Below are 22942 nucleotides of genomic sequence, written 5' to 3'. Positions count from 1 at the left end.
GCTCTGCATGGTTGGAGCAGGTGAACAAGGCCGGAGTAGGAATAGAGGAGGGTGTGTGTGTGTGTGTGTGTGTGTGTGTGTGTGTGTGTGTGTGTGTGACGGGCAGGTCGGGTCTTGTGCATGATTTTAAGGAATTCATGTTTATCTATACCTCGTGACACGTTATCTCTTTGCCTCCCTGCCCCCATCTAAGCCGAGCCCCTGAGCAGGAGCGGAAGGGGAGGCCGTGGCTCCTGGAGAGCGCAGGGCTGGGGAGGCAGGAATGAGCAGCGGGGCCCTCAGGGAAGACCGGACTCGGCTGGCCGAGGGCCTGCCTTCAGCTGCGGGTCATGGTCCCGGAGCAATGGTGGGATTTTAAAGGTGCGTTTAGCTTCTGAGTTTGGCCCTTACCTTTGTCCTCACAATTGGCAGACGTCCCTGAAGAAGAAAGACTGTGGGAAAGTCTGTGCTGCGAAGGGAAATGCGGGCAGGCCCTCCTGTGTCCTCTGATCTAGTCCAGCGGGAGCTATTTTCCAGCTCTGTGAACTGTAGGTAACTGACAGCGATAGAAAATACTCCGTGTCTGTAGCCATGCAAATTAGTTGTGTCTCCTGATGGCACATCTTCCTCCTCCTCGGCCCACTCCCCCGTCCCACGCCCACCGCGGAAAAGCCCGTGGCGCCCCTAGTTACACATTCACATCAAATTCCCTGATCTATACGTGGCATCCCTTTGAATTCTCCTCTGACCTGGTAGTAGCATCTCATCAGTTATTTCATGAAGGGGCTAAAAAAGGAGTTCATTTTTATATTCATAGGACCGTTATGATTGTACCTGTTTTGTTTCTTGTTTTGGAAATCACCTTTCATTGAGACCTCTTCGGTGCCACCTGCGTAACCACGGCAACCGAAGCCTGCCTCTCCCCCTGCCTGGCTTCTCTCCCCGGCGGCCCGCAGAGAGCGGTGCTGGGCCCCTCCCTGCGCGGTCCCGGGGGTCCCACCCCGCTGTCCCCGCCGCGTGCCCGGGGGTCCCACTGCGTCGCCCCCACCCGTCCAGGCTCCGGGTCGCGGGATTGCCACGAAAGTGAGGTTTTCCTGGAAAATGGGGAAGAAGGATGATTACAAGGTTCTAGTCAATAAGAGCAGAAAACGAGCTTAAAAAAAAAAAAAAAGAAATGCACGTGTATTGGTATCAGCGAGAAAACCAGCAGGCTGCCCTTTTCTACCCCCGGCGTGGCCGTTCTTCCACCAGGCATTGGTGGTTCAGTGGTAGAATTCTCGCCTGCCACGCGGGAGGCCCGGGTTCGATTCCCGGCCAATGCAACGGTGCGTATACTTTTTTTTTTTTTTCCCCCTTAGCAATCCTTTCAAATCGTTTTCAAATTGCCCCCGTGTAGTAGTAGGATTCCTTCCGCGTGCGGTTTCTGAGGCTGCTCATCCCTTCTGGGACTCAGACGGGACGCAGAGCCGCTTCCGCGGAGGTCAGTGGCGCAGGCTGGCGGCCGCCGTTTCCCCGACAGGGGCATCGAATTTCCTGCTTTCAGAATATGTGGAGTCGGCGTGCTCTGGACTCATTCTGTTGTTGGAAGCGTGGATAAAACGGATGTGCGGGCTTTGAGGAGGAAGAAAAACTGGGACAAAGGCCGCAGCCTTTAGAGGAAGATATAATAAAGGGATTACTTAGAGGCCGCCTGCCGCAGCGAGCAGAGTGGCGCAGCGGAAGCGTGCTGGGCCCATAACCCAGAGGTCGATGGATCGAAACCATCCTCTGCTAAGCAGCGTCTCGTTTTCGCTTTGTTTTTCAACCTTCCCGCCACCCCCCCCCCCCAGATTGGATGCGTTTAGAACACCGGCCTAGAATCCTCTTTCCCCTGTGTTTCAAAGGAAAGCTTTAGTAACTTTTGGACGAAAATAATGCACCAATCAGAGATCTCAAACTAAGCAAGGTCAGGTGACCCCTGTCGGAGAGCAGAGAATTGATTTTAACCCATCAGCTAGGGAAAAAAAAAAAAAAAAGCACACAGCAACTGAAGCCCTCTTTTAAACGGCAGCCCCAATCCTAGTATCTTTTTCAGGGCAACTCTACCTGAATTTGATGGGCATCTCTCCCCTTCTTGTCGGGGCCGTTGGGTGAATAATTGTTATTTGCAAGGAGCAGCTGCAGCTGGGATGAGTGGTGGATAGAGCTCGAGCCTTCTGACTCCTCGAAGTCTTCGCCTTCACTTGTAGTCCTCACCTGGCGGCTCTGGATCCAAGTCCTGCATGGATGCTGACTGTTGAGATTTCCAAACCGCAGAATTTCAGAGGCCTAGTCGCTCCCTGCGTGGAGCCGTATTCCTCTTGCAGAGCTGAGTGTCCATTTGATGAGCTTTGGAGGAGGACAATGAGACTGAGACCAGCTCAGTCTTCCCCACCTTCCTTCCCGCATTCATCACCTGGAATCATCTGCACTTTATTAATATCTACAACTTACATTCTTTCTCTATCAGGTTGTAAAATAACCTGATGAGTTGAAGGCGACCAAAGACGCGCCCCTCCACGGATCACGTACCTGGAGGCTGCCTCATGGCACCAGTGAGTCAGGGAGAGGCCACCCTGGGATCCCCTTCTTCCGCTTCCAAGTAGTTGGTAATCTGTTCTGACAACTCACATCTCTTTTATTAATAACCCCCTTTTCCCTTTTTATTTCTCCATGTCAGCATTTCATTCTCAGGCCTGCAATTTTATCGGTAGGTACCGACTGGTGGAATGCCAGCACTTAACCTTGAAAACACAGACCTCTTCTAGTGCAGGACAGAGAAAGCCCCTTCTCTGCAGCTGCTGAGGAAGAGATCCTGGAGGGCTTCCTAAAATGGACCTGGCCACTGATACTTCCGATGAAGGATTTTCAAAGACGGCGACTGACTTCAGATTGTATGACCTCTGAAAGTCACGTTTAAATTCTAAGTCTGCAAATGATTGTCTTTCTCTTTATTTTTTGATTTTAAATTTTTTTAATTTAAATTTTACTTAGTTAACATACAGTGCAATATTGGTTTCTGATGTCTTTCTCTTTAAAAATGTGTTGCCCTCGTCATAAGATGCTAACTGGAACTGCCTTTTTGCCTTCAAGACCTTTACCTTTGTGATATTTCTTTGTTCAGTCAGAAGACAATTTGGTTCTTATTTCTTTCATATGCATGAAGGTAAAGTAAAAAATAAAATAAAATAAAATCAGTGATTCACTAGACAGTTGATTTACACAGAATGTGAGTCTGTGTCTCATTTAGACAGACAGTAGAAAATGGGCTAAAAGAGAGAGAAATAGCCTGGGTTCAGGGAGCAAGGGTGGGCCGTTTGCAGAAGGGAGTCACAGTAAGAAGGGAAGGAGTGGAACTTACTTTAAGATTCTTGTGGCCTCTACAGTTTCTTTCCTTTTCCTTTGTGATGAGACAGGAGAGATGGGGACAATCAGCAAAAGAAAACGGAGAAAACGTTGAGACTAGACCAAAGAAAAGTAGGTAGAGAATATATCACAATAAGACAAAGGTCACATAATTAGAGAGGAACGGGTTTATTTACCCAGGTAACTATTAAATCCATAATAAACAACTCCAAATACCTTTCACCACTTCTATTTCATCGCTGGTAGTGGCTTAAAGAATTTGAAAGTTTTCTTTTAGCTCACTTCTTTATCCATTTACTTAAATGGCACAAAGTAGCTGGTGGATGCCTGGTCTCTGCCCAGAGCTGCCAAGCAAACAGATTCTTTTCAGGGGAGGGTTTAGGAAGCTGGAGAGATCTGGGCATGGGATCTGGGCTTTGGTGGCAGGAGAAGGACATAGGACAGCTTGTCATGGGCACAAAAATCTGTTAATGCCCAGAGATCTCCACCTGTGAGCTTAAGGGTTTGATGAAGCATGCAGACATTTTTTGTTTAATCTGCACTACGTTATACATTTTTTACTAGCTGCCTATACTGAAAATTTAGAATATCCCATATTAAAATGCATATCCCCTTGAAAAATGGAAAGTTTCGCTGTCCAGGGATTGCGGCTCCACAGGGCAACGATCAGGTGAAACCCATTGCATAGGCCTTGTTTTCTTCGGGTCTCCGACGTTCCAACTGGTCCCCTTCACGGGCAGATGCTAGCTGGCATTTTTCAACGTACAGTTGTTCTTACAGCGGCAGTAAGAGAACAGTGAAATACGCTATTAAAACAGGGAAAACAAAATTTGGTGTCAGGAGTCCATGTGCTTCAAGCAAACTAGCAAAGAGCACCTTTCTTTGTGGAGCTGAGGCCTGATTTCTAGTATCCAGCCAGTTTCGCTCTTATGGGCTGGGCCTTTGTGAGCATTTGACTTTAAACCTCTGGTTTGGGGGACAGCACAGCTGTCTCTCTAGTGGCAGCTTAAGCTAGATGTAGGTATTTTATGAAAGACAATTTGGAATAGAAGGTTGAGAGCAAAGCATGGAAAATGGCCTTATGTGCTGTTATGGATTGAAGCATGTTCTCTCAAAATTCACATATTTGAGTTCTAACCCCAGTGCGACTGTATTTGGACACATGGTCTTTAAGAGGTAATGAAAGTTAGATGAAGTCATAAGGAAGGTCCTAATCCTATAGGACTGATGTTCTTAGAAGAAAGGGAGAGACTCCAGAGGTGTGCAAACAGAGAAAAAGGCCACATGAGTTCTCAGGTGCAAGCCCAGGAGGGAAGCCAAGCCTGCTCACACCTTGATCTTGGACTTGAAGCCCACAGAACGCTGAGAAAATGTTTTTTTAAACGACCCAAATAAATGGTATTTTGTTGTGGCAACACCAGAAAACGAATGCAAGCATTTTAATAGGATGTTTGAACTTGGTTAGGCAGGGAAATGTCAAAGAAGGACTAAGAGAAACATTTGGAAAGAAAGTCTACGAGCAAAGAGCAAGAGTCAGACTTAGGGGGAAACACACATATTTAAAAGGACAGAGGGACCTGCAAAATGACCAAGGTTACCAAGTGTATACTGACTTGTTTGGTAAAGAAAGTGCAACTTAGTTACATGTAATCATATTCCTAAATCCTGACGTGTCTTCAAAGAGCTGCCCAGCAAAATCAAGGGTATGAGTGTTCTGTCAGATGTTTAGGTTTACAGGAAACATTAAAGTATTTATACTTTGAGGACCAGAAATACAGAACAGGGTTTGTTTGTTTGTTTTAGGTTACTGAGTATTTTGATTATTTATTTACTTATTGACATCTTTGACTCCCCTTCTTTCATGCGCACGACCGACTGTTGGAGAGACTTAATCCAGTGGCTGAAGGGAGATAGAAATAGTGACTCTATGTACCCCAGCTCACGGTCGTCCTTGGGAAGTTGAACTTCGAAGAAAACATCTCAATTCGATCTGGAAAAAGCAACGCCTTAGATCTCTGCCTCCGCTTTCGGCCACAGGATGGCAGTAGAGGGCAGTGCGCCCTAACCGGCCGCTGCGAGGGCCCCCCGAGGAAAAACATCAGCGCCAGGAACAGCGAAGAGAACGGAGGAAAGGAATAGGATGCAGAGCTCAAGAACACGATGAAATTAGGGAACTGCTCTCCAAGTAGGGTAGTTTATCGGCGAGATCTGCCGCCAGTCCCCAAGGCTTAACGACAGGGGCCACTGATAAAGTGTAACCAAAGGCGAAATTTCGGCGATTGACTGCGGCAGCGCAAAACTAGATGCCTCGTTCAGAGGGCGTCAAAGAACCCACACTAGATCGGCATGGTAGTGAGCCTCAGTGTTTACCCAGCGTCTTACCCTTCTTCCCAGCTACCTCCCCTCTCTAACCCAGCCCCCCAAACACTACCAAAGGCAACTCACTACAGCCACAATGCATCAGCTCTTCTCTAAAAGTGTAGGTGGCTCTGAAAAGAGCCTTTGGGGTTGGGATCACAAGACGCTTACTTGGCAAGTTCACTTGGAGCTGGTGTACTTGGTGACGGCCTTGGTGCCCTCGGACACGGCGTGCTTGGCCAGCTCCCCGGGCAGCAGCAGGCGCACGGCCGTCTGGATCTCCCGCGACGTGATGGTCGAGCGCTTGTTGTAATGCGCCAGGCGGGACGCCTCGCCCGCGATGCGCTCGAAGATGTCGTTGACGAACGAGTTCATGATGCCCATGGCCTTGGACGAGATGCCCGTGTCGGGGTGCACCTGCTTCAGCACCTTGTACACGTACACCGAGTAGCTCTCCTTGCGGCTGCGCTTGCGCTTCTTGCCGTCCTTCTTCTGCGCCTTGGTCACCGCCTTCTTGGAGCCCTTCTTCGGGGCCGGGGCCGACTTGGCGGGCTCGGGCATGGCGGGGACAACAGCGAAGGTGCTCGCGAAAGACGGGAGGAAGGAACAGCGCGAGCAGAGCGCAACTTGTCCGTTTTATATAGAAGCCCTTATGCAAATAAGGCGTAAAGTACAGTCCCGCGTCTGATTGGTGACCGTTCAGCCCGACGTCAGAGGTTAGTTCTGCCCAATCGGAGCGCAAGGATCCCAAAGCTGCCTTTCCATTGGGCGACATAAAGCCACAGCCTTAGCCAATGCGCGACCTTCCTTTTGGCGCTCGACAGGGTTATAAAAAGTGCTGGGCCGGCGCTGTGGCTGCGGCCGCTGCTCGCGGGGGGTTTGGGGCCGTGATGTCCGGACGCGGCAAGCAAGGCGGCAAGGCCCGCGCCAAGGCCAAGACGCGCTCGTCGCGGGCCGGCCTGCAGTTCCCGGTGGGCCGCGTGCACCGCCTGCTCCGCAAGGGCAACTACGCCGAGCGGGTGGGCGCCGGCGCGCCCGTGTACCTGGCGGCCGTGCTGGAGTACCTGACGGCCGAGATCCTGGAGCTGGCGGGCAACGCGGCGCGCGACAACAAGAAGACGCGCATCATCCCGCGCCACCTGCAGCTGGCCATCCGCAACGACGAGGAGCTCAACAAGCTGCTGGGCCGCGTCACCATCGCGCAGGGCGGCGTCCTGCCCAACATCCAGGCCGTGCTGCTGCCCAAGAAGACCGAGAGCCACCACAAGGCCAAGGGCAAGTAAGGTCTCGATAGCAACAACTTCAAAACCAAAAGGCTCTTTTCAGGGCCACCCACCACTTCTGAGAAAGAACTTAACACTCTCCTGAAACTTAGCTACAAACAACCTAAATGTAAGGAGCAGGAAATAACTGGCCTCCTTCTTGATTTGGCCAATTCTGGTAAAGGCCATACAATGCATATTTTGGTCAATTATAAAACCACTAAACCACCTTTATTGTGCCCTCCCCACGAACACACTGCTCTGGTTAATTAAGAAGTAAATTTCTGTTCCAGCTAATACACTAATTAAACCTGTTTTGTGTTGTTTCTGGGTCTTTATCACCAGCAGAACCTGATGGTTCATTGGTAACGAAAAGCTTCCTAACAACACTTCAGAGCTACTCTAGAGAAAAGCTCTTTAATTACCGGTCGCTGTAGATGTCAGCACTCCACACCTGCTGATTAAATTTAGCACAATTTACATATTACGTAGCCCAATCAGCCACTTGATTGCACCAGAGTAAGTTATTGATGTCAGAACCGCTCGCTGGTACTGAGGAGTCCAACACTCAAGCTCCCCTCCCCGCACCACGCGGGGCAAAGTCAAGTCTTGGTGTTCCGGGCTCCGCGGCGCCCGTCTTATTTGAAAACTGACTTTGTTCTGGGTCTCGGCACAATCAGCAGAAGCAGATCTTAATGATGCAGTTACGAAACGCAACTTTTCTTCGACTAACCAACACATTATTCTGATATGATTTTTTTCCCCATATTATATGGAAAAGGGGAAAGGACTGAAATTTAAGGACACTTTAGGCTCTGACTTCACAGATTCTAGGTCCGATTCCTTTTCACTGGTGGAATCTTAACGTTTTGGTTGAAAACAGTAAACTTAGGGTGGAGTATAGCCATAATTTTTTTCTATAAAAATAGGAAACAAAAATAAAAGCAAGCGTGGAAAACAAAACCGACTCAGATGAGGATTGGATTGGGAGCCAATCAGGTTACTCCTGCGACAGCTCTGACCAATCAGGAGGGGCTCATGAGTATAAAGTCCGGTCCCCACACCAACTCGGCAGTCGCTGGTTTTCGCAGCGCGAGTGTCCGGCCATGGCCCGCACGAAGCAGACGGCCCGCAAGTCGACCGGCGGCAAGGCCCCGCGCAAGCAGCTGGCCACCAAGGCGGCCCGCAAGAGCGCGCCGGCCACCGGCGGCGTGAAGAAGCCGCACCGCTACCGGCCCGGCACGGTGGCCCTGCGCGAGATCCGGCGCTACCAGAAGTCCACCGAGCTGCTGATCCGCAAGCTGCCGTTCCAGCGGCTGGTGCGCGAGATCGCGCAGGACTTCAAGACCGACCTGCGCTTCCAGAGCTCGGCCGTCATGGCCCTGCAGGAGGCGTGCGAGGCCTACCTGGTGGGGCTCTTCGAGGACACCAACCTGTGCGCCATCCACGCCAAGCGCGTCACCATCATGCCCAAGGACATCCAGCTGGCGCGCCGCATCCGCGGGGAGAGGGCCTGAGCCACACGGTCCGCCCGCTCCTTCACAAAGGCTCTTTTCAGAGCCACTTCCGTTTTCACGGAGAGTGGCTGTTGTACTACTGGTTGGGACAGTCCGAGCTTCGTGGGACAGGCAAGGACGGTGGGGGAAGGGATGCCGCGATCTCTAGCAACTGCAGCATCCCCCCTTTCTGCGATTGGTGTAGGTTGGGAAGGCCTCGCCTGTACTCGCTCCTCAAGGAAGCCGTTCCCGAAGAGGCAGCTAATGTTTAAAGGCCGCAGTGTCTACAGAGTCACCCCTTGGTCCCTTGAGTAATCCAGATGTCAAGAAAGAAAGCCACCACTCGGAGGGAAGGCACTTTACCAAGTAGAGTAAGCTTCAGAGCATAAATAATAGGTACCTCCTGGCCCCACACCTGAGCTGACTCTGGGGGCAGAGTTGTGTAACTGTGCTCCCCAAGTGCATGGAAGAGCACCTTGCACGTTTTAGTTGCTCCGTAGAGTTGGCTCATTGGATCTGTCCCAGTTCTCAGGAGGTGGGGAGTGCGTCCAGGTTAAAGTCAGGCAGTGCTGGGGTTTTGCCTAGGATCTAGCAGGATTTTCTTACTGACACTCAGTGTGTCCTCCACAACTCCAAGAAGGAACAAAATGCTGGAATTTGGCTGCAGCCGTAGCTCTGTTTACCAAGAAAATGAGCTAGTATTCAGACTATTTTTCTCTTGAGAATTGAATTTCTCCGTGTTTAGCGCTAACATCTGGTAACTACGGGATAAAGCTCTGAAATGTTTATTCTCTTTCACACCCATTCGAAGATCCTGTAACATCAGCCAAGTGGCCCCCTGGTTCTTTGCCAGCTTCCAGGAGCCTGGTAATGGAGAGCGTGCATGCGGAGCCAACTACAGGCAGCCCGACCTCAGTATCTGGTTGCTGAGGCCTGGACACCCATCACCTGACATAATGGTGACTTCCCTGGGGGACAAGCCCCAGTGAGACCATTTGGGGTAATGCCCCTACTGCACTTGACCATTATCCCTTACAGGACACTTCAGACATGTTCCCCAAAATTTCATGTGAATCTAAGTTCTAAAAGTCAAGTTTTGCCCCATTTTCTCTCCCCATAGAACATGCATGTCCTAAGGTCAAGATTTTTCTCATTCTGTTTACTGTCATATCCCTAGAACAGTAAAAGCCTGATACACAGCAGGTGCTCATTAAATTCTAGTTGAAGGAATGTATGGTTAATTTGCTGTCTTTTAGACACAAGACAGCTCCCACTCGGCCATAGGTAGTCCCTGAGTGCTTTACACCTTCCATCCTAGATGCTTTTCGTCACCACTGTCTCGATTCCCATGGTGAGCAGATAAAACACTGACAACAATTATATAAAGCTTTACAGTTTCCGAAGTATATTTACATATCTCTTTGTATATGGAATTGACAACAGCTGGGGTTTAGACAGGGCCTATCCATACACTCTCACTAGCTCTAGAAGAGTTTATCTTTTCCAAAAGTATCCAAGTATTAGGGGATAAAGCTGGTTGATCTGTTTAGAATTCTTTCTTTAAGCCCTAGGATGGAAGAAGATCTGATGAGCCTCCAATGGCTGTAAGAAAATAAAGGAGAATGAGTTTAAAACAAAACAAAACAAAAAACTAGGGGCAGGGAAGCCTATTTTCCTTGAAGTGAAGAGGCCAGGGCAGAAGCTAGGTTCTTATGTTTTCTAGCTCCTCAGAAAGGACATCTGCTGGGACTGGGGAGTCTATGGATCAGTAAGGATATATTCTATTTGAAGGCTGAGTTTGGACATAGAAAAGGTGGTTTTAGGACATGTTCAAAAATTCTTTGATACGCTTACCTTCAAGAAAATGGAGCCTAATTCCTTTCCCCTCGAGTTAGGGCTGGATTTAGGTACTGGCTTCTAGTGAATCGGACAAAGCCAATGGCCCGAAGTCAAAGTGACAGAGACCTACTTTGGAGGCTAGCTCACAGGAGATAGTATTTCCTGCCTGTTCTCTCTCTCAGGCCACTTGGTCTGGGGGACCCTGGCTGCCATGTTGCGCGGACACTCAGGCAGCCCCGTGGAGAGGCCCACTCGATACTAAACCGATGCCTTCTCCAACAGTCCGGGAAGAACTACCAGTAGCCATGGGAGTGAACCATCTCCAGCCCCAGTCAAGCCTCGGGAGACCATAGCCCCTGTGGACAGCTTGACTCTTCCTGAGAGACCCTGAACCAGACCACCCAGCTAAACCATTGTCTGTTTCCTGGCCTTCTGAAGCCGTGGGAAATAATAAATTTGTTGTTTTAAGCTGCCAAGTTTTTTGGGGGGGGGGGTGGTAATTCATTATATAACAATAAATACCTGAGCAAAAAAAAAGAAAAAAAAGAGGAATAGTTAAGAGTCACCCGATGGACTCGACTAGTCTAGATGAGAGGACCACATCCCACAGCTCTAGCCCTCACCATCGGGACAGCTGGACTCACAGGAGCTTGCCTTAGTCCCTGTGGCGTTAGCGGCAGGGTTTTCTCGTGCCGCTCTCCAGAGAGGCCGGAGACCAGCTTTGTGCTGCTGGCTTAGAGGGGACGACGCCTTTGGTTGCGCATAAGGCTGTTTGAAGGTGTGCATCTGGGGGGTGACCTCTAGCTACAGACTTTGAAGGCCTGGGGGGTAGTGTAGCTGCAGGCGGGCTAGACAACAGCCGAATCCTCTCTCTCTCACTAGTGATCGCTCTCTTTCCCTCTTTGTTGGAAAACTACCTGTCTGAGGTACCATTTCTAATGGTCCGACATACTAGTTAAGGAAACCATTAGAAGTTTTTATTCTGTGACTCGCCTTTTTCCAGATCCCACAGCAGTATAGACTAGCAGTCACGTAGATTATAAGTTATTTTAGTTGCCATTTTCCTTAATAATGAAATGGATACTTTATTTCCTCAAAAGATTGCATTAAAGATTAAATGTGGCAATATATGAAACTGTAGGAGAATACCCCAGAGAATGTATTAAGTGCACAATAAATACTCAGTAAACCTAATTTCATCTCAGAATCCTAGTTTGGTATGTCTCTTGTAACATTGAGGAAATACGCCCCAAATCCTCTGATAAGATTAGATTGAGGAGTCAGTCATTCTTGTCATTGGTTGAGATTTGGGAAATGATCCAATTTGATCAGTCACACATTAGCAAGTCATGTCATTTCTGCTAGTGGCCAGTCTTATTTCTTGGAAGATTTCTCTTAGTTTCTGTCTCACAAGGTGAAGCTTTCAAAACGTGTCTTCCAATTCTGGAAAGTACTTGGAGCACAAGAACTATTTCTGTTTAGGGGGGCAGGGAAGAAGTTGAAAAAGTAGATGAGAACAAATGCTTCTAGAATGGCCCACCCCCCAGTCCCTCCAAAGGGTAGAAGCCCTGAGAGGATATCAAGCAGGAGAGCAAGAAAAGTCACCAAGAATTCATTAGGAATGGAGTTTAGGGGCCGCCTGGGTGGCTCAGTCGGTTAAGCGTCTGCCTTCAGCTGAGGTCATGATCCCAGGGTCCTGGGATCGAGCCCCGCATTGGGTTCCCTGCTCAGTGGGGAGCCTGCTTCTCCCTCTGCCTCTCCCTCTACCTCTCCCCCTGCTTGTGCTTGCTCTCTTTCTCTCTGACAAATATATAAATAAATAAAATCTTTTAAAAAAAAGAAGCTTAGACTGTGCTCACTCTGCAGTGGGATATATTGCCAAAAGTCTCTCCCACCAATGTGGTGGTTCTCGTGATGAAAGAGGTTCTTAAATGTAAAAAAAATGAATTTTTTAATATCTCTTTGCCAATGATAAGGTATCTGATCTGGACAAGATTAGAAATAGTGTACTTCCTTAGATGGAAACTGGTAGAAAGTACATTTAAAATTTTTCACCTGAGAAGAGGGTTTATAGGAATGATAGTTCTGTGTAAGAAAATATGCCTTTAGTGTATTAGTTTATTGTCTATCTTGAAAGGAAAAAAGTCTGGTTTTAAATGGAGACACTTTAGGGGCACCTGGGTGGCTCAGTCGTTAAGCATCTGCCTTCAGCTCGGGTCATGATCCCAGGGTCCTGGGATCCAGCCCCACATCAGGCTCCCAGCTCAGTGGGGAGTGTGCTTCTCCCTCTCCCTCTGCCCCTCCCCCTGCTTGTGCTCTTTCTCTGTCAAATGAATAAATAGAATCTTTAAATAAATAAATAAATAAATAAATAAATAAATAAATAAATGGAGACAGTCGAATGGCTGGCAATTATATGAAGAATTTTTAATCTTCACTTGGTAATCAGATAAATGTAAATTAAAATAATGAAATACTGGGCAACACCCATCAAATTGGTAAAATCAGAAAGCTGGATGTAATCATGTGTTGCACGGGAGGTGGAGAAACTTATTTTCATGTGGTGGTTTGTTTACTGATGGTGGTTTTACACAAGACATTTTGAAGAACTGTCTAATTTACTTAGTAAAATTGGGTGTGCCCAGGTCTATGCCCCAAGGAAATTCTCCTACAGACCTATAAGAGGACATATTGAGAATATTCATCAAAATGCTATTTGTGAAAGCAAAAAGGTAGAGATAAATTAAGGGCCTGAGTAAGTAAAATATAGTGGATGCATTCTAAGGAATGCTCTTTCTTCTAGGATCAAGGAACAAGTAAATGGCAAAAACAAGATCTGAACCAAAGGCTCAACTTAGCTGCTATCATTCAGTTCATACTTGGACACTTGTGTGCCAGGATCTCCAACAGAATTTTCTAGCTTTACTTATAACTAACTCAGAATAACCACCAAAACCAAAGGCACCAAATCTGAGTACTTTATAAACATGATTTACAGAACACCAGTGTCGTCTCTGGGTGGGCTGCTAGAACAAAATACCACAGACGGGGTGGCTTATAAACAACAGAAATTTATTTCTCATAGTTGCGGAGGCTGGAAGCCGAAGATCAAGGCTTTGTCAAGTTCAGTGACTAGTGAGAACTCAGGTCCTGGTTCACAGATGATCATCTCACTGTGTCCTCACGTGGTGGATCACTGGGGTCTCTTACAGAGGCACTCACACCATTCAGGAGGGCTCCACACTTACGACCTAAGCACCTCTCAATATTCCCACCTCCAATTACCATCCCATTAGGGGTTAGGTTTAAACATACACGTTTTGAATGGACACAAACATTCAGTCTATAGAGACCTGTTCACTGTCAAAGAGTAGAAGCTTAGGAACTGTGTTCTTAGCCTCTACCCCTTGTTTTGAAGCCAGGAGGGCTCGGGGACCCCTACACAAGGGGCCCTCACCTTCACCTTGATTCTTGTGTTCTCAGTAACCAACGCTGGAGATATTATTAAGGTGAGATGAATGAAAGTTTCTGGCAACATTGTTTAATACATTAACAGGCATGGAAACTAGCTAAATTAAGGCAAGTTTTGAAAACAAAATAAAGATCATCACTGATTACACGAGAGTAAGAAATTGCAGAAACAAGGTAGAGTATTAGATAAAATAAGGAATGACTGCCAGGTGGAGAGTACATCTGAGTTGAGAGTTTCAGAAGAAAGCAAGGGTTTCCTCTGATAAAAGAGTTTTGCAAATCACTTTTCAAGCCATGAGCAGACAAGACTATGGCTTAGTGACCCTAGGAAACAGGGTGGGGGAAGACAAAGAGGCCAGGGAGGACAGTGGAGCGTCCTCAGACTTCTTCAGTTGGTCTTAATAACACACGGAGGCATGAGAAGCTGAAGGGAGCTTTATGCATGAGAGCAGGGATGATGATTGCTCATAGGCTGGGGCAAGGAGGAAGGGAAACCCCATGCTTCCAGGTCTCGTATTTAAGATTCTGAGCTGGTAAAAGGCTAAATATACGTGGAAGGGTAGGACACTACAAAATGGAAGAAAAGATTTGAGAGTTTAAGTTCATGGAGTGGGAAAAAACTCCAAAAAGCTAGTGGTGTTTTGGATTAGTGTATAGATGTGCGTATTTATATGTAAATGTGTATGCATTTGGGGGACGGGAGAAATGAGAATCAGGAAAGGGACTAATCACAAGTAGGTAAATTAATTTTGAATGAAGAACAAAAATAAAAAAGTAAAAGATATGTAAACCTACCAGTCAATTCCAAAGCCTTAACCAAAACCAACAAAACAAAATCAGGTGTCAAGGAAATGAATATGTGGCAAATTAAATTGAAAATATAACAATATTGGAAAGAATTGATCCCAACATTTGGAACTAAGAACATTAAAAAATTGTCAACTACATAAGTGTGGATCAGTAAGCAATTTTCAGAACATTGGAAAGGCAAGTACACCTCATTTATTCATATGACTAAGGGGGAAGGGAATTTCACGGAATTTAAAACAGTCAAACATTTTTCTTGGAAAATATCTCTACATAATGTGAGGGGGGAAAAAAACTCTCTGTATTTATCCCAATTATTCAAGAAATTATTGGACAGTTCATGTCAATCAGCATTATCATATGCTGAGACAGACCAAAAATTTTTTAATAATTTTTTAAATTAATTTAATTTAAATGAAATGAGAAGCCTAAACTCTTTTTAAGCTTAAAAAATCTGCAGGCAGTCTATTTGTTCCCTGCATGAAAGTGGGAGAAGAGACTGAAGAAAGCATCTAATTTTTTTTTTTTTGAAGATTTTATTTATTTATTTGATAGAGATATAGAGAGGGAGAGCACAAGCAGGGGGAGTGGCAGGCAGAGGGAGAGGAAGAGGCAGGCTCCCCGCTGAGGAAGGAGCCCGACGTGGGGCTCGACGTGGGGCTCAGTCCCAGGACTCTGGGATCATGACCTGAGCCGAAGGCAGCCGCTTAACTGACTGAGCCACCCAGGCGCCCCAGAAAGCATCTAATTTAACACAGCATTACACCTTTGGTTAACATAGATGTGAGTGTAAATATTTTCAGGGCAGAGCGCATGCAAATGAAACGAAATCAAAGTACAGATCCTCCAGAGTATGTTACCTTCAACAGATAAAGGAACATTCATAACTTTTCTCAGTGTTTCAAGACTTGGTCTTGGAAAGGTTGGTCTTAAAATAACACTTTCAGGAACAGCTGCTGTATGAGGAAGCAGAACCTGCCTGGTTTTCTGCAGCTGCAAGGGAAAGATTGCAATCACTCCACCAGCACATACAGGTTGGACATCTTCGAGATTAAGCTCTCAGGTTCCATTTTTAAACAGGGATAGAAGCTCAGTAAGAAATGGATTAACTCAAAGATGGTGGGCATGTAGTTTTCAACTTAGAGTAATTACGGAGTCTATAATACACTTGGTAGCTGATTCCTAGAATAAAATTAGGCATTTGTTCAAGGAGTAAATAATCACACACCGTTGAAATAGAAAGTGTAACCCTAACGGTATCTGGAAAACAAGCCAGGCCAGACGGAGGTCATTCCAAACAGCCCCAGTCATGGAAACCAACCAAGGAACTCGTCTTTCCAAGTTGTTGCTTTTTCCTGGAATAAAGTCGTTCCTAGTCTCTTCATTCTGCATCTTATTTGTAAATTAAAGGCAGAGGGTTTCTGGGTGCAGTGGATTTCCCAGTTGAACAAAGGAGTGGGGCGCGCAGAGGAGGGAGCTCTGAAAGGCGTGCTGGCCCGCTCCTCGGCTCTCCGAGGGCCTTGCTCCTCAAACAGCTTTAGAAACGGAAAGTGTTTCCAACGCAGGTAAAGAGACTTGCGGCAGGGATGGAAAAAAGGGAAAGAGAGCGAGTGAAATGTAAAGGACGGAGAAGCAAGCTGAAGGAAGGTGAGGTTAGCCGCCCCTCGACGCCGTGACCCGGCGGGGTTGACCGCAGCCGTCACCGACCTGACGGAGGTCGCTGCGCGCCAGACGGCTGCACAAACGCCCGGGGGACTGCGAGCCCGGCTCCGGAGAGGGGCCCCTCGACGCCGGCAGCTACCAGTCACGACTGCAGCGAAGCTCAGCGACGGGGAGCCCGGGGCTCGGCCCGGAGACAGCACCCCCCGCGGGGAGAGGCGCAAAGCGCCGCCCGAACTTCCCAGGAGGCGTCCGGTTCAACCGGGTTTAAGCACCGCCTTCGCTGGTCCCTGACGCGCGGGCCGGGCTCTGGCTCGGGGCCTCCCCGCGGATACGGCGGGCCTGCGTGTTCCCAAACAGGTCCGACACAGCACTATATCAGTTGCTACCTCGGGGGCCCCGGCTTGTGTCTGTCTCGCAGTCATGTCCGGCCGCGGCAAGGGCGGGAAGGGCCTGGGCAAGGGCGGCGCCAAGCGCCACCGCAAGGTGCTGCGCGACAACATCCAGGGCATCACCAAGCCCGCCATCCGGCGGCTGGCCCGGCGCGGCGGCGTCAAGCGCATCTCCGGCCTCATCTACGAGGAGACCCGCGGGGTGCTCAAGGTGTTCCTGGAGAACGTGATCCGGGACGCCGTCACCTACACGGAGCACGCCAAGCGCAAGACGGTCACGGCCATGGACGTGGTCTACGCGCTCAAGCGCCAGGGCCGCACCCTCTACGGCTTCGGGGGCTAAGATCCGTCTAAGTCGCAACGCCTCTCACACAAAAGGCCCTTCTAAGGGCCACCCACGAAGTCTTCTAAAGACCTGTAACCCTCTTCCCAATCCGCTTCCAGAGCACCTGACCACGATCAGATGAGCTTGGGGTACAGAGGATCCGTTTCAGATGGGAAAGTACAATGTGCCTACGGTTGTCCAGGAGTGCCGAGACCTCCGGGGGCTGGAGTCACCCCCCTGAGTGCACTGTTAGGGACCGTTGCGCTCAAAGCCGAGCTCATTTACCCTGTGTTCCCCAAGGTAAACCTGGCCAACCCTTGTTATAAAAAGCTGAGTGGTTCTCAAGCTCTTTTGAAAGTCCTTGCAGAGAGCATAGCTAGAATTTCAAATAATGCTAATGCCTCCATTTTACTCCGTCCCCTTTAATTTTCAGTAAGCAATATAATCAAGAATCCAGTCATAACTGGATTTTATTTAAAATAGTGGAAGGAAGGCACTTTCGGATTCTCAAGACAATAGTTTAAAGAATTTTGATGCATCTTAGAGGCTTAAAAAAAAAAAAAGTCAGACATTTTCTTTGTCCTTTATCCGAGAGACCTAAGCGGGAGGCGGGAAAATGCTCCCTGTCCTTAGAGGACCGAAGCGAGAGCCAATCTGTGCGCGGGGTGGGCGGGAGGCTCCTGGCCAATCCGGGCCCCGGGCTCGCTATAAATACTGGGCCGCCTCCTCTTCTTGCAGCTCTAAGTTGTTACCTCCGCTTGGCCATGGCCCGCACGAAGCAGACGGCCCGCAAGTCGACCGGCGGCAAGGCCCCGCGCAAGCAGCTGGCCACCAAGGCGGCCCGCAAGAGCGCGCCGGCCACCGGCGGCGTCAAGAAGCCGCACCGCTACCGGCCCGGCACGGTGGCCCTGCGCGAGATCCGGCGCTACCAGAAGTCCACCGAGCTGCTGATCCGCAAGCTGCCGTTCCAGCGGCTGGTGCGCGAGATCGCGCAGGACTTCAAGACCGACCTGCGCTTCCAGAGCTCGGCCGTCATGGCCCTGCAGGAGGCGTGCGAGGCCTACCTGGTGGGGCTCTTCGAGGACACCAACCTGTGCGCCATCCACGCCAAGCGCGTCACCATCATGCCCAAGGACATCCAGCTGGCGCGCCGCATCCGCGGGGAGAGGGCGTAGATGTGATTTCCTGCTTCCGTGCCGACTTTAAACCCAAAGGCTCTTTTCAGAGCCCCTCCATTGTCCTCAGGAAGAGCTGTTAAGCTTCGAGCATGTGACAGTCCTACGAGAAAGAACTCGGGGATGTTTCGAGGAAGCTCTTGGGGGCTCAATAGTGAGTAAGCTGAGGACTGGAGAAGGTGGCTCTGTTCAGTAAACTGTATTTCCACAGGCAGACCCCGCGGATACTGCGCGCAGGAAGGAGCTGTTTCTGGATGAGCATTTTTAAAATGACCCAACCATTTCAGAAATCAAGCCTTCTAGGCTACAGCAAGTGAGGGAAGATGGACGCGCAAGTTTTAGGAAAGTTGAGCTCAGGTTCTTAGGGATTGTTGTGTAAATGGCAAGTACAGTTTACCTTTGCCAAATGATCCCAATGCCTTTACTTCAGAAACGTGCCTTTTATTTGCTTTCCTGTGACGTGAAGGAACAAAACCGGGATTGCCAACAAGTGGTGTTCTCTTTTCCGCTGTTTCAACGTAATGTTTGAGAAGAGTATGCTCTTGGGCTTTGTGTATGTGATTGTGGTGGAAAATGGGCCAACAATGACCTAGACACCGACCTGCAGGCTGTATGTACAATGAGCTCCCAGTAGCTCTAAAAATTTGTCCACCCGTTTTAAAAATGTGCTCCTCAGTCTGAAATTGGATTCTCATGATTTTTTTTTCCAAATAAATCAGAATGGGAATTAAATCATATTTTAAAGCTGTTACAGGTTTCCACACTTAGAACTCTGGGTTTCCTAACCGACCTTGACTGCATATTTTGTCCAGTTATTTTAAGATTTTGAAGTCTCTTCATGCATTTCACGTATGAATATCATTGACCCATTTTGCTTCTTTTGATCAACTCCTCACTCCAGGAGTTAGCAATTCTTCTCTGGAAAAACTATTCTTTCCCCTATTTTGATATATCCTTTCAGAGAGGTTCATATCCAATCTACTGGCTCCTGAAGCTTTTTGGAATGCCTGGGGATTGAGGGCAAAGAGTTCTGACCCAAGGGGCCAGAAGCTCTTCTTACAGGTTAGTTTAGAGATCCTTAGTGGCTCTTTGTAGGGACTACTTGATGCCTCTTACAAGCTTCAAAGATTGTTTTCTCCCCACGCCTTGAATGATTTCCCCATCATAATAGTGCTGAGGCCAGGTGGTCTAGGTTCAAACCTCAGAGCTGCCAATTACTAGCCATATAACCGTTTGCCAAGCTACTCATCCTTTCTCTGGGTCTCAGCCTATATAGCTGTAAAATGTGGCAAATGAATTAAAACTGTAGAGTATTCTTCTTGGCACTTAGCGAACGCTCAGTGAACGTCAGTCCTTGATTACACCTCTCTTCTGCCCCTTAAGCATGGCGGTCCCCTCCGCCCTGACCTTCTGAAAGTTTTGTGGTTGAAATAGTGGGAAATGCTTGATTAAAATATTTTTCTTGTTAAGATATTTTCTTTATTTGCATTGTTCTGAAAGAGGCAGGCTTATAGCAATACACCATAGTCTATGTGGAGGAGTCCAAAGCATAGCAAAATGGCCAAATAGCAAATATTTGACACTTTGCAGGCCGAATATGATCTCTTTTATTTTTTATAGCACAATTAATAAAATATAAAAACCACTCTTAGCTTGAGAGCCATACAAAATAGGACACTGTCCAGATTTGGCCTTAGATGGCTACAGTTTAAACTTCAGGAGCTCTTTGGAGAGAAATACGTTGGCGACTTTAAACTTCCCTACCGTTTTTCACAGGGAATAACATAGTGAGTGTTGACTGCAGTAGAGATTCTAATCATTAGACTCCCCTTATCATCCAGGCCAGTCACAAAATCCCATCCATTCCCCACTCCACCCTCCCCCAAATAAATAGCAAACTTAACCACCCTCATGATTATTGCCTCAGTTCTCTTGGATGCTAATATATTTCTGAATTCTTCTGACCCTCTATAACGTGCAGTCCCTGAATCCCCAGTCTACTTTTCTCATGAGTCAGTAGCCAACTATTTCTCTGAAGTACAGGTCTCTCCTCCCTCAAACACACAATAATGCCCACATTACAGAAGATAGTGTTTCTGACAGTGCGCTTTATTAAATGTTGGTGGAGATAAGGAGTTTGAATTGGGGAGCATTGGGAAGAGCACCTTGAAACCTGACAAAGTCCCATGTTATCTAAACAGTGTGTGTTTTTGAGGACTGCTGGAAACCCTTGAATACTTTCAGCAGGTTTGAGTTTTTCTTAGAGCATACTAAGCATCTTTCCGATTTATTATAATGGATTTGCCTAATACTAAAGGGAGATAGCATCTCAAGCAAAAACATATCAAATTTAAGTTTGAATTTGAATCCAGGTCATTGGATCCTCAAGCCAAAGCTCTTCCTCTTCCTCCTGCTGCAGGTAGACGTCACTCTGGCTACTGAACTTTTCCAAGCTGAAAAGACACTCACTAACGACATTGGCACGTGCACACTCCTAGGAGGCAGAACTGGTTTTTAAAGTCCGATCTATGTGGTTAATTTGGGGCACTAGGCAATCTATTGCCCTGCCTCTGTGTTACTTGCTACAGTTAGAAACAACGTTTATGCCCAAACCCAGGAAACCGTGTCTTTCCTCTTGCAAAAATCAAAGGCAGAACCTAGGGACAAAGCATGTTTAAAAGCGTCCACTTGATACTTAGTAGAAAGTTATTGCAAATTTCAACTAACTAGCAGGATGCCCTAAACCCAGTGGATTCTTAGGACAAGCTGAAAAGATTTTTAAAAGTATCTTTCATCTGTTGCGCACGATTCATGAAAACACAAACCCGTGTGTGAACGTGGAGCCTGCTGTCTTCCTTGAGAACTTCAAAGCGTCAAATTCTGTACAATTCTTTTCAGCATTTAATCAGGTTTTGGGAGCTAACAAACACAATTTGGGAGTCCAACCGGGAAGGGCGGCTGCCTGAGGGCAGTGGATTGGACGCTCCACCAATCACAGAGCAGCACCGGCTTATATAAGCCCCTGGCCGGACTCAGGCTGCACTGCAAGACTTGCGCTTTAGATTTGCAACCTCTCTTCTCGTAGCAGTTTCTGCTCTTGGCCATGTCGGAAACCGCTCCCGCTGACACGGCTGCCCCGGCGCCGGTGGAGAAGTCGCCTGCCAAGAAGAAGGCAGCCAAGAAGGCGGCGGGCGGTGGCGCTGCGAAGCGCAAGGCGTCCGGGCCCCCGGTGTCCGAGCTCATCACCAAGGCCGTGGCCGCCTCCAAGGAGCGCAGCGGCGTGTCCCTGGCCGCGCTCAAGAAGGCGCTCGCGGCCGCCGGCTACGACGTGGAGAAGAACAACAGCCGCATCAAGCTGGGCCTCAAGAGCCTGGTGAGCAAGGGCACCCTGGTGCAGACCAAGGGCACCGGCGCCTCGGGCTCCTTCAAGCTCAACAAGAAGGCGGCCTCCGGGGAAGCCAAGCCCAAAGCCAAGAAGGCGGGCGCAGCAAAAGCCAAGAAGCCCTCCGGGGCCACCCCTAAGAAGCCCAAGAAGGCCGCGGGGGCGAAGAAGGCGGTGAAGAAGACGCCCAAAAAAGCCAAGAAGCCTGCCGCCGCTGGGGTCAAAAAGGTGGCCAAGAGCCCCAAGAAAGCCAAAGCCGCTGCTAAGCCCAAGAAGGCGGCCAAGAGCCCCGCCAAGCCCAAGGCCGTGAAGCCGAAGGCGGCCAAGCCCAAAGCCGCGAAACCCAAGGCAGCGAAACCCAAGGCTGCCAAGGCGAAGAAAGCGGCTCCGAAAAAGAAGTAGGAAGTTGGCCTTAAAGGCAACACAACCCCAAAGGCTCTTTTCAGAGCCACCCAAATTTTTCTGGAAACAGCTGTACACAATTGTTGCAAATTTTCCCGGCCATCCGCAAAAAACTAAGAAGGTAAACTTTAAGCATACATACTCTATGTCCTTGTTCTAAGTTAAATTGCAGGCCTCTTTTTCGCGGTTGAGTATATTTCTGTACGCAAGTCAGTACTTCGAAAAAGCCCGCGCTGCACTCCCATTGGTCCCGGTTTGCATAGTAAGTACTTGGTGCCCAACCCCCGATCCTCTCTGCGCACCAAGCTACAAGCTAGTACTATATTACTGAACGGAGTTGAACGGGGAAGCTCGCTAACGAGTAATAGGTGACCACTTATTAGGTCCAGGTAGAGACTGGGAGAGCCAAAAGTGTAGTAAAATATGAAGCTTTAACCTCTTAGCGTCGAAATTGAGAAAACTGCGGTCCCAGCTCTTCTCCAGAAATAGTGGGTGGCCCTGAAAAGAGCCTTTTGGTTTTGAAGTTGTTGCTATCGAGACCTTACTTGCCCTTGGCCTTGTGGTGGCTCTCGGTCTTCTTGGGCAGCAGCACGGCCTGGATGTTGGGCAGGACGCCGCCCTGCGCGATGGTGACGCGGCCCAGCAGCTTGTTGAGCTCCTCGTCGTTGCGGATGGCCAGCTGCAGGTGGCGCGGGATGATGCGCGTCTTCTTGTTGTCGCGCGCCGCGTTGCCCGCCAGCTCCAGGATCTCGGCCGTCAGGTACTCCAGCACGGCCGCCAGGTACACGGGCGCGCCGGCGCCCACCCGCTCGGCGTAGTTGCCCTTGCGGAGCAGGCGGTGCACGCGGCCCACCGGGAACTGCAGGCCGGCCCGCGACGAGCGCGTCTTGGCCTTGGCGCGGGCCTTGCCGCCTTGCTTGCCGCGTCCGGACATGCTGACAAGTCACCAGTGTCTAGGATCTGAACCGAGTAGCAGAAAGCTTCACTTCTTATAGTGCTCACTGGGCGCCA

General features: G+C 48.7%; 7 protein-coding genes and 2 non-coding genes across 10 annotated transcripts; 7 read left to right on the top strand and 2 right to left on the bottom strand.

Moving 5' to 3' along the window:
• Positions 1-1230: 1230 nt before the first annotated feature.
• TRNAG-GCC (transfer RNA glycine (anticodon GCC)) lies at positions 1231-1301 on the top strand. Its single transcript has one exon. It is a non-coding gene; the product is annotated as a tRNA-Gly (tRNA).
• A 379-nt stretch (positions 1302-1680) lies between these two features.
• TRNAM-CAU (transfer RNA methionine (anticodon CAU)) lies at positions 1681-1752 on the top strand. Its single transcript has one exon. It is a non-coding gene; the product is annotated as a tRNA-Met (tRNA).
• Positions 1753-3358: 1606 nt separating this feature from the next.
• Positions 3359-6349, bottom strand: LOC118554190 (histone H2B type 1-C/E/F/G/I). Of its 2 annotated transcripts, XR_013441497.1 has the most exons (3): positions 5893-6349; positions 3580-4169; positions 3359-3459 (listed from the first exon to the last, which is right to left on the bottom strand). XR_013441497.1 is itself a non-coding variant. In XM_036121578.2 (2 exons), exon 1 carries the CDS (start codon positions 6280-6282, stop codon positions 5902-5904), a length of 381 nt encoding a protein of 126 aa, XP_035977471.1. In that variant the 5' UTR covers positions 6283-6349; the 3' UTR covers positions 3516-4169; positions 5893-5901. The 2 variants fall into 2 exon arrangements, 1 of the variants encoding a protein (XP_035977471.1); XM_036121578.2 differs by lacking the exon at positions 3359-3459 and having other exon boundaries at positions 3516-4169.
• Positions 6350-6598: 249 nt separating this feature from the next.
• Positions 6599-7318, top strand: H2AC17 (H2A clustered histone 17). The gene has a single exon (XM_036121562.2). It carries the CDS (start codon positions 6612-6614, stop codon positions 7002-7004), a length of 393 nt encoding a protein of 130 aa, XP_035977455.1. The 5' UTR covers positions 6599-6611; the 3' UTR covers positions 7005-7318.
• Positions 7319-8055: 737 nt separating this feature from the next.
• On the top strand, positions 8056-8543 carry LOC118554195 (histone H3.1). The gene has a single exon (XM_036121603.2). It carries the CDS (start codon positions 8090-8092, stop codon positions 8498-8500), a length of 411 nt encoding a protein of 136 aa, XP_035977496.2. The 5' UTR covers positions 8056-8089; the 3' UTR covers positions 8501-8543.
• Positions 8544-16678: 8135 nt separating this feature from the next.
• On the top strand, positions 16679-17045 carry H4C13 (H4 clustered histone 13). Its single transcript, XM_036121577.2, has one exon. The coding sequence runs from the start codon at positions 16679-16681 to the stop codon at positions 16988-16990; it is 312 nt and encodes a 103-aa protein (XP_035977470.1). The 3' UTR covers positions 16991-17045.
• Positions 17046-17721: 676 nt separating this feature from the next.
• On the top strand, positions 17722-18860 carry LOC144379139 (histone H3.1). Its single transcript, XM_078055834.1, has one exon. The coding sequence runs from the start codon at positions 17737-17739 to the stop codon at positions 18145-18147; it is 411 nt and encodes a 136-aa protein (XP_077911960.1). The 5' UTR covers positions 17722-17736; the 3' UTR covers positions 18148-18860.
• A 1377-nt stretch (positions 18861-20237) lies between these two features.
• Positions 20238-22889, bottom strand: H2AC16 (H2A clustered histone 16). Its single transcript, XM_078055836.1, has one exon. The coding sequence runs from the start codon at positions 22863-22865 to the stop codon at positions 22473-22475; it is 393 nt and encodes a 130-aa protein (XP_077911962.1). The 5' UTR covers positions 22866-22889; the 3' UTR covers positions 20238-22472.
• Positions 21236-21931, top strand: H1-5 (H1.5 linker histone, cluster member). The gene has a single exon (XM_036121558.2). The coding sequence runs from the start codon at positions 21251-21253 to the stop codon at positions 21929-21931; it is 681 nt and encodes a 226-aa protein (XP_035977451.1). The 5' UTR covers positions 21236-21250.
• Positions 22890-22942: the final 53 nt, after the last annotated feature.

This window comes from Halichoerus grypus, chromosome 9 (genome assembly GCF_964656455.1).
Source record: "Halichoerus grypus chromosome 9, mHalGry1.hap1.1, whole genome shotgun sequence".
Taxonomy (NCBI): domain Eukaryota; kingdom Metazoa; phylum Chordata; class Mammalia; order Carnivora; family Phocidae; genus Halichoerus; species Halichoerus grypus.
The sequence above is the reverse complement of the archived record's forward strand: the minus strand, read 5'-3'. Positions and strand labels throughout refer to the sequence as shown.

Bases quoted from the DNA above. Each gene is read 5' to 3' on its own strand.
- LOC118554190 (XM_036121578.2), bottom strand. From the start codon at position 6,282: ATGCCCGAGCCCGCCAAGTCGGCCCCGGCCCCGAAGAAGGGCTCCAAG.
- H2AC17 (XM_036121562.2), top strand. From the start codon at position 6,612: ATGTCCGGACGCGGCAAGCAAGGCGGCAAGGCCCGCGCCAAGGCCAAG.
- LOC118554195 (XM_036121603.2), top strand. From the start codon at position 8,090: ATGGCCCGCACGAAGCAGACGGCCCGCAAGTCGACCGGCGGCAAGGCC.
- H4C13 (XM_036121577.2), top strand. From the start codon at position 16,679: ATGTCCGGCCGCGGCAAGGGCGGGAAGGGCCTGGGCAAGGGCGGCGCC.
- LOC144379139 (XM_078055834.1), top strand. From the start codon at position 17,737: ATGGCCCGCACGAAGCAGACGGCCCGCAAGTCGACCGGCGGCAAGGCC.
- H1-5 (XM_036121558.2), top strand. From the start codon at position 21,251: ATGTCGGAAACCGCTCCCGCTGACACGGCTGCCCCGGCGCCGGTGGAG.
- H2AC16 (XM_078055836.1), bottom strand. From the start codon at position 22,865: ATGTCCGGACGCGGCAAGCAAGGCGGCAAGGCCCGCGCCAAGGCCAAG.